A 13,276-nucleotide genomic window follows, 5' to 3' on the forward strand; every position below is an offset into this window, starting at 1 on the left:
TAATGTGGAAAAAAATTTACTGTTGGGCACTGCCATTTATATAAGAATCTAATATTTACTTCTCTAGTTATATGTCTTTTCTCTGTAGGTATATTTTGGAAAGCCAAAAGGATTTACATTTGATGGTAAGGTTATTACAAAGTAGATGTATTACAAAGTAGATGTTTGGGGAAATAAGTCAAAATAAGGTGCACCCTTTCTGAAGACAAGTACAGCACTTTATTTTTAAGTATTTTGAAGAGAGAATTGTTTAAAACAACTTGATTTCATACCTAGTCCAAACCTGTGCCAAACTAAAACCCTTGCAAAAAAAATAGACACTATTTATTTATTAATTTGAGAGCAAGAATAGAAGTGAGGGGAAGGGGCAGAGGGAAAGGAAGAAGCAGACTCCCCACTGAGCAGGGAACCTGATGCTGACCTTCATCCCAGGATCCTGAGATCATGACCTGAGCCCACGGCAGATGCTTATCGACTGAGCCACCTAAGTGCCCCAACACTTTCTTAATAGTTATTAAACATTAGTGATAAAGTAAAATTTTAATAAGAAGCCATGGTCCTAGGAGGGCAGTTAGATCAAAGGGACTAAGCTAATGTGTCCTCATGGGAAAATTAAATGTAAAGCAGATTCTACCCAATTATATGCAGTTACCTCAACGAACTAAAAATTACGTCCCTTCTTCATCTCAAATCAGGTTTAACCACACTGAAAGAGGGACTTCTGGAAGCACTTACAGTAATCATTTTGGGAACGAGTCTGATTAAAATTAGTGTTCTTTGTAATGTGCTCTCATTTTGATTAGCTCTCATGTCATATGCACTGCTGCCCTCTACTGAATGGAAAATTAAGGCATTCTTAGGTTTGCTTTCTGTGTTTCTGCAGTTGCATGACCTACATTTACTCTGGAAAATGCAAAATGAAGTGATTGGTTCCTCTGCTGGCCTCTAAAAAATTAGTATTCTGTGTTCTCCATGCTTTTTTACTCTAATTACATTTTTGGATATTTTTGTTCAGAATATGCCTAAAAGTCTCAAAGACTAAGATTTTTCATTATATATGCTCCACTTCTTAAACCAACACAGAATATATACACAGAAGTACTTCATTGCAGTCTGTTTCTTTAAAAATAGTTGAAACAGCTGGCATATGGTAGAAAGAATATAGAACTTACAGCCAAGCCCTAGTTCTTATCTTTCCCTATCATAACTTCTCTGAATCTCTTCTGAACTTGTAACCAATCATCTCAACATGGGAAGCTACTTCGTGCAGTATAGGTATGTGATAGATATTTGTCAAGCTTTTGTTTTTGTTTATAAGGATTAGTAAGTAGTATCATGAGGGATAAAGGTTATAAAACAAAAACAGGAGGGAAAATTAATTTCTCCAATCAACTAAAGAATTATTGAGGTTCTAATAGCAACAATTTTGAGATTGAGCCATGTGTTTTTAACAAAACCTATATATTAAAATGGCAGAATATGGTGTGAGGTCCAGATAAAATTTTCTAAAGAAATCAAAATAAGGCATTTCAAAAGATTTTTTTGTTTGATGAATATGGAATTAGCAGTCTTTCGAAAAGCTTGGAATCCAATTTTGAATCCCTGATAACATTGAATATGAAAAAAATATTTTAGAAAAATAAAATTTGATGTCCCAACTATTGATTAAACAGTTGGCTCTTTTCCTAAATTACCCATGGAAACACTTTACATTGTGTTTTAAAAAAAAAAAAAAAATAAGTTCCATAGTACTATTATAGTATTTTACCAATGACAAAAATAAAATATTCTCAAACTAAGCTTTTTTGTTATAAAAGAAATAATATGTTTACAGAGGAAAAAATAAAATGAATAACCCAAATCCCCCATTCATACAATTAGCTTCCCCATGAAAACTTCTACTTATATTTTATCTTTCTATCCAGTTTTTGTTCATTGCATAGTAAAATAAAAATTTTTGAGCCAAGTTAATAGCAGTAACAGGAATCCCCTTAGAAGAAATAGTCTCTTGGAAGTAGGATGTACTGCCTTTTCAAAATTATTTTAGTGAGGCATTGTATGGATGGGAAATTATCCAAGCATATGCAGCTGTAAACTGTGTGCTGATAAGTTTCCTAGATATGATATCCAAATCCCATGACCTCAGTTCCTGTTGCAGGAAATATAACTCCTCATTAAAACATCCCAGTTGGGCATCTTCCCAATTAGGGTTGATTCAGACTCTCCTACAGGTCACTGTAAAATATGCTCAGTGAGGGACTATTGACTGACCCTTTGGGAATAACTGTGTTACTTTACAATCTTAGCCAAGTCTTCAGCAATTGAATAGTGGAGGCAAAGCTCCTTCTCAGTCTTCAGAAGTCACCTCCTCAGAGAAGCCTTCCCACATCACCCTATATAAAGAAAAATCCTGGACACTTCCCCTCCCTTTATTTTTTAAATGGATGCATCTCCTTCCTAGATTGGAGGTTCCATAAAGGCAGCGATTTTAGTTCTTCCCACTGCTGAGGAGGAAGCTCTGTCTGATGCTTAGGCACCTAGCACAGTCGTGGGCACTTGGTTAATAATTATTGAATGAATAAGTGACCAAATGAGAGAGTAAAAGTTGAACGAGATGTCATAACCATATACCTTCTCATCCCAGGGAAGAAATAACTCTCTGTGTGCACACCATTTGCTTGGCAGGTGAGAGATTCTGCTCAGTCATTCCTGACCATACATGTGCCTCTCTATGTGTCCTACATCTACGTGACGGCCCCCAGGGGCTGGGCCTCTTTGGAGCACCACACCGAAATGGAATTTTCCTTCTTCTATGATACTGTTCTCTGGAGAACAGGTATACCCACTGGCATCTTCACTATTCCTGCCTTATGTCTAAGCAAGATTAAAACAAAGTAATAAGTGGTGACTTTTAGCAGGAGCTCCTTCTTCATGCCATTGTTCTATATACACTCTAGGCCAAATGAATAAAGTGAACCAGGTTGCTCTTGATATATTTTCCAATTCCATACACCTGATTTGAAGACTCTTTTGCTCCTTAAATACCACAAATCATACCATTTTAAAATAGGAGCAAATGAGCATGGTGATACTCTGAAAGGCTATCTTTGAACCCCTAATAGGAACCCATCTGTCACTCTCCGTCCTCTACTCTGGGTCTCTAGCTATCTGGAGTGAGTTTTTCATCCCTGGAGGCCTTCTAGTTCAATCAGCATATATGAATGTGGTTCTTTTCAGGAGCCACAGATCTATGTATTGGTGACAGCCTCTCAGCTAGGAGCTCACACCTTCCCCATGTCTCCTGTAAACCACCCTTTCCCACTGCTACCATGTGATGCCCCAGACTCATCTTCCCTTACTTCTTTTGCTCCCATTCTTCCTCCTTGCCTCCCTGGAGGTGATTTATTTTGACCTGAGGCAGAGATACTAAATAGCTACAAAAGGTTTTTTTTTAGATATGACCTCAACTCTAGTAATAGAAAGTACAGTCCTTTCTTCTGTTGAGCGCTTTAAGCTCAAATCATGTGTTTTGTATTACTCATAGGAAAACAATTTCAGGAAGTCTTCATACTCTGGATTGGATAATTTCTTGAGCTTTGAAGTTCTTGTTAAATATTATTTGCACCCCTCCTTAGGTTACCCTTTACTTCGGGGTCATGCTGAACTCATTGGGCATCATGATTGTAACCACCCTCATTAAAGCTGTGGTTTACTCATGTCCTGCCATATATGGCTGGCTCTCTACAAGCTGATCTTGAATCCTCCATTGGTTTGAATATTAAATGTAACCACTAGGATGTTGCTTATGGTTCTGTTGAGTCGTCATGAAAGGTGTCCTCATGAGGAAAAGCAAATAGTGTCTGAAGCAGATGCACTATAATCACATCCTGCTATAAGGTTGATAGTAAGAAGTTTAAGGACTTTTTTTTTTTTTTGGCTGCAGGTTAGGGCCCTGACTCTGGGCTAAGTGGCATTTTCAGGTATGAATAAACTATGTCAATGAGAATGGAACTGTAACAACAAAAACAAGGAGAATGAACTGTTGTACAGATTTAATTGGCAAATGGGTCTAAATAGATTCTGTGTTCATATGAATGTATACATTTGTCTTGTATTCAAATTACTCTGCGGCTCTACTTCGAGGTATCACTGGGGCATCATATGTAGGTTGTTACTATGTGGAAGACCTTCTCCTTGCTCTGACTTGGATGTTTGTGTATGATTGCCTGCCCAGGAATCCAGACAGACAGTGTGCTTTCTGCAAGGCTTCAGATAATAAGAATCTACATTAGAGAGGACGGCCGTCTCGTCATTGAATTCAAGACCCATGCCAAATTCAGAGGTAATATCAATGCAGTTTTTTCCCTAATGTTTTGTTTAAAAACATCACAAACATAGACAAAAGGCAAAAGAATAGAACAATGAAAAATAAAGTCGACATTTGTTAACATTTTGCTGTATATGTTTGTATCTATATACACATGCATACCCATTTTTTTGTAACACATTGAAAACAAGTTGCAAGGGCGCCTGGGTGTCTCAGTCAGTTGAGCATCTGCCTTCAGCTCGGGTCATGATCCCAGGAGCCTGGGATGGAGCCCTACATCAGGCTCCCTGCCCAGCAGGGGGCCTGCTTCTCCCTCTTCCTCTGCTCCCTCCTCTCCCTCTGCTTCCCCCACCCCACTCATGCTCATGTGCTCTCTCTCTCTCTCTCTCAAATAAAAATCTTAACAAAAAGAAAACAAGTTGCAGACTTCATGTCAAGTTACCCTAAATACTTCAGTAGGCATCTCCTGAGAACAAAGGCATTCTCTTACACATCACAATAGTATCACTACATCCAAGATATTTAAGATTGATCCAATAAGATCTAGTCACTATTCATAGTCCCTCTATTGTCCCTACAAATGTCTTTTCCAATTGTTTTTATACTGTTTTACATTTATTTAATATCTGTTTATATAAAAGGAAAGTTGGTCCAATCAATATTCACATATTACATTCTGGCTGTTACATTTTCTTAGTCTCTCAGTCTAAAACTCTCTCTATTTTTATTTATTTACAACACTTTTTTAAATCTGAAACTGATATTCCTGTCTATAAAACACCAAGACCTTTCTGCTTCTAAGAAACATGTTTTTTTAATTCAAAGCTAAGTGCATTTGACATTCATTGTCACATAAGGATCCCTATTATTATGAATACGCTCATACCATTTTCACAATGAACATTCATGTTGTTTATAAATATACATGACCATAATGACCATCCTGAGTAGGCTGATAGACTAAGGTGAGATGCCATGCTGTCAGCCAGGGTGGAATATATTCTAAGGGCTGAGGGAATAGATATAACCTTAGTTGTTTGGTAGAAGAATATTAATTCGGTGCTAAGGCTTTAGTAGGGGATTCATCTCAAGTACAATAAAACTCACAAATAAGTGTGTGTATTTCCCCTTGAAATAGGACAGTTTGTGATGGAGCACCACACCCTCCCTGATGTGAAATCATTCATACTGACTCCTGATCACTTAGGAGGAATTGAATTTGACCTGCAGCTACTATGGAGTGCTCAGACTTTTGATTCTCCATATCAACTCTGGAGAGCCACGAGCTCTTATAACAGGTGAATACAGGATAGGGGTGTTCGGGGGGATCTGAAATGGTCTCAGTCTCTTTCAAGAGCTTGGGAAATATGGCTTTTTTCTCAAAGGTTGTATTTCTATTTTAAGGGGGGGTGGGGAATAGAAATAACCCTCTGACAAATAGAGAAAGAAAGAAAGTCAGATCAGCTTGTGCTGTGTAAACCAGGAGGTAGCTATCCTTATCACAAGGATAAGACCAAGAAGGCTGCATATCCCTTCTACTCACATCCTATTGGCTAGAATTTAGTCATATGATGCATCTACCTGCAAGGGAAGCTGGGAAATATGTCTAATTAAAACCTTAGTGAGGCATTTGGGTGGCTCAGCACCTTGGTTTTGGCTCAGGTCATGATCTCAGGGTGGTGAGATTGAGCCCTCTGTCAGGCTCCACACTCAGAGGGAGTCTGCTTGAGATTCTCTCTTTCTCTCACTGCCCCCACTCCCTTATGCTCTCTCATAAATCAATCAACCAATCAATCAATCATTAAAAAAAAAAAAGACCCTTAGTATAATAAAAACATTTCAATCCAATCACTACAACCAGTTCAAAATCCACGATCTCTGGTTATTAGGTCCAGATATCTCTCCTTATGGTCCAATCTTCTGCAAAATAAATAATAAGATTTATTTCCTTCCCACACCCAAAATAGAGGTAAAATAGGAATTGGTTAAATATGGTAAAATATCTCATTTGTAACAGGGAAGAATAGGAGAAACAAAATTAAAACTATCACCATAGGGCAACCAAGAGTCTGTCATAAATACTTTTTGTTTTTTTTTTTTAAGATTTTACTTATTTACTCATGAGAGATAGAGAGGCAGAGACACAGGCAGACTCTCTGCAGGAAGCCCAATGTGAGTCTTGATCCCTGGACCCCAGGATCACACCCTGAGCCAAAGATAGATGCTCAACTGCTGAGCCATCCTGAGAATGCCTGACAGGAACAGGTGTTCCTGTCATAAATATTATTATTCTCATTTTATAGATCATGAGATTAAAATTGATATTTAGCATGAGTTTCTTGTTCCAGCTTTATAGTTAAGAAGTAGCAGATTATCTTAAGAATTATTTTCAAAAAGATTTCTTTAATTGTGGATTTTGGTTTTATATCAGGTATTTTTCTTAATAATGATTCCTTTGAAATCAATATGTAATAATCGTCAAAGGCTGTGCTTCCTAGAAGCTCATGAGATTATACATGTACTTTGTCCTAATGTATGGACACAGAAACTGTCCTCTTTAAATCCTCTGCTAACTCCCCACTGCCTCCTGTATGAAGTCAAAATTCTTTATTCAAAGCCCATACCCTCCCCTCTAGCCTGATCTCAAACCCAACCTTCTGAACTACATTAAATGTCTTACCAGCCCATGAACGTACCAGACCATCTGCACCTCCATGCCCTTGCAGTTTCCTCTGCCCTTCCTGCTCTTTCCCTCTTGAAGACCTGGAACGCCTCTGAGCCACAGCTCAAATACTCAGATACTGACCCCTCTGTGATACCTTCCCTGACTCCCCATGCAATGGTGCTAGAAGCTCTTCCTTTTTCCACTTTGTTCCAGCTTCCACTGTAACACAGCTTGTTATATTAAATGGTCTAAGTAGAGTCCCATTTTCCACTAGCTTGTGACCTCCCCAAGGGTAAAGGCATGCCTGATTGATCTTGAATTCTCAGAGCTGCAAGTTTTAGCACATGGTAGGTGTTGAATAAACATCCTTTAGGAGCTTACATTTCAGGTAAGAAGATAAAAATATATAGATAAACGGCAAAGTGTGAACAACATCCAACATGTTGTGTTCTGTGCACTGTGAGAGATACAGAACACTGAGACCATAGCTGTTCACGGAGGGTTGGGGAACTGTACAAGGAAGGCTTCCTGGAGGAGGTGGGGCAGCTCATGCTCCCTGTTGCAACATGAGAAATATCTAGTTTTCAGAGAGAAGACCTATATAATTAAAAACCTGCATGTAAGGTTTTATTTGACATATTTGCAGGGATAGTGAGGAAATGGACCTCAATCATATTTAGGGATGAGAAAAGTAGGACTGTCAGCTTGAAAGGCCATGTATACTTTGTCCTGCATTCATTTGTTCAACAAATATTTATTGAGCATTTACTGGTATTAGGAAAGGTTCTGGGTACTTAACTACATCAGTGAATAAAATAAAGATCCACACAGCATCTATAGCAAAGTAAGAAGACACAAAACGGTGGGCATAATAAACAAGTCTAGCAGAACGTTTTAGAAGGTGGGGAGTGCTATGGAAAAATAAAGGATTTAGAGCAGACTGTAAGGGGAATCAGGAGTAGAAGGACGTTGTGATTTTAATTAGGATGTTCAAAGTAGGCCTCATCAAGAATGCACATTTCAGCAAATACTTGAAGAAGGTGAGGGAGTTTGCTATGCAGATGATCGGAGGAATTCCTGGCCGAATTTCTGAGTTGGCAGCATTTCTCGCATCTTGAGGAATAGACAGGAGGCTGGTGTGACCGAGGTGAAGTGAGCAAGGAAGAGGATGATAGACAGTGAGGTCAGAGAAGTAAGGGGACGGGATAGGGCCACCATGTGGGCCTTGTTGTGCTTGGACTTTGACTTCTACCCTGGTGCATTACCCTAGAGCCACAGTGGGGTTTGAGCAGAGGAGTGACATGATCTGGCCTGTTTGAAAGGGTTAGGCATGGACAATTCTGCCTAAGTATTTCTATTAATTACGGGTTACCATTCACATTATACATGTCAATTTTAGTGTAATTCAAATATGAGGTATAAGGTCTCATTTCCTGCTGGTCCAAGGTTTGGAGGAAGATAGGGATCATGTAGGAAAACTGCAGACATAGCGACTCACACAGGAAGGGGCTTAGAAACTAAGCCATGAAAGTTTGCATGGTTTGTCAAAAATCATTCACTTGTGGCAGCAATGGAGCAAAGCCAGATTTAGACTATCTCACAGTTTCTAACTTGTGCCATTCCACTAAAATGACCCCAGGATGTGTCATAAAATTCTTATTTGTTTATTTGTTTAACCAAATCCTTGCTATCGCTTTATGAATACATAGATAAATACAAAAGAAATGGTCAAAAAACAAACACAGCAAATGTGAGAACTGTCACAGATTGCCCACAACAGTTATAATTAAGATTCATAACCATGTACTCATTGAGTGGATGGCAGCCTCCCAAGACTCTTGAAGAATCTTCCTGAAGTCTCTGGCTGTCTGGCTATCTTCCAGGCAGCCTGCCAGGGCTGGGGCTGCTATTCCATGAAAAGTGTGGGAAATGATGTAGGTGAGAGTACAAAGGCTCCATGCTCTTGGTGTCATAACCTACAGAATTCTGTGATCTACCACAAATAGAGAATCTACAGTGCTTAGTCTCCTATGAGAAGAGAGATTGTTCTTTAACTCTGTGAAGGGCTGAGCCTGTAGAGTTTGGAAGAGGATCCCAGAAACTGAATACTAAGGAAATGGGGGTGCAGGCACTCTCTGGAATGGGGTGTCCTTTAACCCTGAGGCATTTGCCACCACTTCTATAAGAGTAGCCGCTGACATGTCCATATCTTTTTTTTTTTTTTTGACATGTCCATATCTTAATAAAATATTTTGCAGTTGAGAATGTGTTAAACAGGGTATCTATCAGCAAGAAACACTAAACAGAAATCGTCAAACAAGTTTCATCAAGGGGCCAGGTTTGTTTTATCTTCATAGAGCCTTTGAGGTCTTTATAAATCATATGCCTTTCTCAGCTTTTCTCATGAAAAGGACTGGAATGGGATAGAGGCAAGTAGCTCTATTTAACACCTCTGGACACCCTGACAGTTGAAGTAGTCAGTGAGGAATTCCTGAAAATTGTGTTTTTGCAGACTCGTAAAGTTCATAGATGCTGAGCATAAATACCATCTAAAAACTGTTTAATGAAGTCAGTATGTTTCTGGGTCAGTAAATAATCTGTCAAGTGCCCCGTGTAACCGCAGTCTGCTCTGCATGTTCCCAGGAAGGACTATTCGGGGGAGTACACCATCTACCTGATCCCGTGCACCGTGCAGCCCACGCAGCCATGGGCTGACCCCGGAGAGAAGCCTCTGGCCTGCACTGCACATGCCCCAGAAAGGTAGGGAAAGACCATCTGGGAACCAAGGATGTACATGGAAGGTGGGGCTGGGATGACCCTTCCCTCCCACTCACCCCTAGGAAAGGAAAGTCTGCCATTTGGGAGGGTGGCATCTATGTCATTTCTTGTGGGCACCAGTTCTGAGCCCTCATTATTTCTAAATTCGCCTACTCGCTGTAATTTATTTGTAGCTGCAAAATCAGTTCTCTTGATGCCTTCGTGGTCATTTGCAAACAGGCAGAGTGGCCAAGTGTTGAGTCATCTGACACACGCATTCCTGGCTCAGGCCGAGCAAGGCAACACTCTGCCTTCTTATTCCAGCGTTCATACTATAAACAAGTATCCTTTTCATGGCCTGGGTAGTGCCATGGTTTTTTTATTTTTATGTCTTTTTCATTGGTGATTTTGCAGTTTATAATGGCTGCCAAGCATAGCGCCAAGGGGGCTGCCTAATGCTTCTAAGAACAGGAAGCCCATGAGGTGGGTACCTTAGGTCAGATAGACTTTCTTGGGCATAGGTTTTGGGTGCTGTTGCCATGAGTTCTATGAATTAACAATATATTAAATAAGGTATTTTATCATTTTATTTTTTATATTTTATTTAAATCCAATTAATTAACATAATGTATTATTGGTTTCAGAGGTAGAGGGCAGTGATTCCTCAGACTTATATCAGACCCAGTGCTCATTACACCACATGCCTTCTAAGTAAGGTGTTTTTTGTTGTTGTTGTTGTTGTTGTTTTAAATATTTTGTTTATTTAGTTGAGAGACAGAGAGAGAGAGCATAAGCTGGGGAAGAAGCAGATAGAGAGGGATAGGCAGACTCCCTGCACAGCAAGGAGCCTGACCTGGGGCTTGATCCAGAACTCCAAGATCATGACCTGAACCAAAAGCAGATCCCTAACCGACTGAGCCACTCAGGTTCCCCTAAATAAGATGTTTTAAATATTTTTTTTAATTTTTCATTTATTTATGATAGTCACACAGAGAGAGAGAGAGGCAGAGACATAGGCAGAGGGAGAAACAGGCTCCATGCACCGGGAGCCCGACGTGGGATTCGATCCCTGGTCTCCAGGATCGCGCCCTGGGCCAAAGGGTGGCGCCAAACCTCTGCACCACCCAGGGATCCCTAAATAAGATGTTTTAAACAGAAACATGCATAAAACAGGGCTAGGTATTAGTCAGTCAATGAAAATGTTATGACTAGAGCCTGTGGGAACTTTATCCTGTATTTCCCCTAGGAGCAGTGATTCAGTATTCACTAACTTGGTGTTCACTGTGACTTTATAGAGCATACTTACCCAGAATAACAAGAGTCAACTGTATATCATCCTGTACCCACCTCAGACCTGAGATTGTCTGTGTTGTGCCATATGTTCACTTATTGAAGCAGTATTAATTCACCTCTTATCATGTGCTTGGCTCTGGTCTAGCATGGAGATTATAGCAGAGGATTAAAAGTAACCTCTACTAAAAAAAAATAAATAAATAAATAAAAGTAACCTCTACTCTCAGACAGTGTACAGTGTAGCACCATCTATCTAGGAACTGGGCAAAGTGAAGAGAAAACATTTTTAAGAGAGGATGCTGAGGACAGAATCTAACATTATCATAAAGGGAAGAGAATTTGGAATTTCATGTTCAAATTAAGAAACTGAGAATGGGCCATAGGATTTAGCAATTGATGATCTTGACAAAGAGCAGGCTCAGGGACTAAGGGGTTAAAATCTGATCAGACCATGAGACACAGAGGATATAAAGTAGAGACAACAGGGATAAACTATGCCTAAGGTGTTTTATTATAAAGGATGTCAGAGGAAAGGGACAGTAGCTAGAAAGAGATACAAAGTTAAAGGAAGTCTTATCTGTTTGGATTTTAGACTGGAAAATATTTCAGGATATGTGTGTGCTGGTGGGAGTAACCCTCTTGGTCTAGTAGGTGAAATTTAACGTTGCAGCAGAACCAGGGGAAGTCTGCAGAGCTGAGCCATTGGGTACAGTGGGGATAGATTCAAGACAGGAGGGGAAGGGCCAGCCTTCACTAGAAGCTTAGAGCGTTCATCCAGCAAAAGAAGAAGGCATGCACAGGTGTATGGATATAGGTGAGGGGAGAATTGGGAGATTGAGAGGACAGGGATGACAAAGCAGAACCTGACTAAATCTATTTTCTCCATAAAATGAGAAGCTAAGCACTAATGGGAAGTAAAGAACACTGAGGTTTAAGAAGAGAGGAGGAAGTGAGGGAGTCATCTCAGAGAGGAGGAAAGGGGGGTGTACCAGATGGTTGCAGACAGCAGATCAGGCTGTGCTGAGAGCCTGCCGAGTTGTTTTTAAATTGCCATATTATTGACAATAAGATAAACTGTACGTATTTAAGGTATGTACAATCTGATAAATTTTGATGTGCGTATACACCCATGAAACTGTCACAACTAACATAGTGACTATATCCATTTCCTCCAAAAGTTTCCTCTGCCCCTTGGTAATCCCTCCATCCTATCCCACCCTAACCAACCCCTTTCTCCAGGATCCACCAAATATGCCTTCTGTCACTATAGATTAGTTTGCAATTTCTAGAAATTTATATAAATAGCATCATACAATCCTCAAGGAGGGGCAAGACGGCGGAAGAGTAGGGTCCCCAAGTCACCTGTCCCCACCAAATTACCTAGATAACCTTCAAATCATCTGAAAATCTACGAATTCGGCCTGAGATTTAAAGAGAGAACAGGGATCCCTGGGTGGCGCAGCGGTTTGGCGCCTGCCTTTGGCCCAGGGCGCGATCCCGGAGACCCGGGATCGAATCCCATGTCGGGCTCCCGGTGCATGGAGCCTGCTTCTCCCTCTGCCTGTGTCTCTGCCTCTCTCTCTCTCTCTGTGTGACTATCATAAATAAATAAAAAAAATGCAAACCTTTATAAAAAAAATAAATAAATAAAGAGAGAACAGCTGGAATGCTACAGTGAGAAGAGTTCGCGCTTCTATCAAGGTAGGAAGACGGGGGAAAAAGAAATAAAGACACAAAAGGCCTCCAAGGGGGAGGGGCCCCACGAGGAGCCGGGCTGAGGCCGGGGCGAGTGTCCCCAGGACAGGAGAGCCCCGTCCCGGAGGAGCAGGAGCTGCACCAACCTTCCCAGGCAGAAAGGGGCCCGCAGGGAGTTAGAGCAGGACCCAGGAGGGCGGGAATGCCCTCGGGCTCCCTGGGACCCTAACAGGCACCTGCGCCCCAGGAGAGTGCGCCGAGCTCCCTAAGGGCTGCAGCGCTCGGCGGGACCTGGAGCAGCTCGGAGGGGCTCGGGCGGCGGCTCGGCGGAGGGGGCTGCGGGGCGGGAGCGCGAATCCAACAGCGCAGGCCCCAGAGCACAGGGCGCCGGGACACAGCCCAGGATCCGGCCTCCCCCCGGGACAGGCAGAGGCAGGGAGGGCCCAGGACAGCAAGGACGCTCCTGCCCCGAGCTGGAGCAGATCAGCAGCCCCGCCCCGGAGCCCCCAGGCCCTGCAGAGTGAGAACCCCGGAGTTAC

General features: G+C 41.3%; 1 protein-coding gene across 2 annotated transcripts in view; it reads left to right on the forward strand.

Annotated features, from left to right (window-relative positions):
• FRAS1 (Fraser extracellular matrix complex subunit 1) overlaps positions 1 to 13,276 on the forward strand; it is a 429,868-nt gene that overhangs the window by 395,276 nt on the left and 21,316 nt on the right. For both annotated transcript variants that reach the window (XR_005988333.1, XM_041758154.1), the window contains exons 67-70: positions 2,686 to 2,836; positions 4,235 to 4,342; positions 5,466 to 5,625; positions 9,636 to 9,752. Coding sequence is in view for 1 of the 2 variants with exons in the window: in XM_041758154.1 (XP_041614088.1) it covers positions 2,686 to 2,836; positions 4,235 to 4,342; positions 5,466 to 5,625; positions 9,636 to 9,752 (536 nt within the window). In the remaining variant the exon portion in view is untranslated. The remainder of the gene's footprint in view (positions 1 to 2,685; positions 2,837 to 4,234; positions 4,343 to 5,465; positions 5,626 to 9,635; positions 9,753 to 13,276) is intronic.

Source organism: Vulpes lagopus, chromosome 6, assembly GCF_018345385.1.
Source record: "Vulpes lagopus strain Blue_001 chromosome 6, ASM1834538v1, whole genome shotgun sequence".
Taxonomy (NCBI): Eukaryota; Metazoa; Chordata; class Mammalia; order Carnivora; family Canidae; genus Vulpes; species Vulpes lagopus.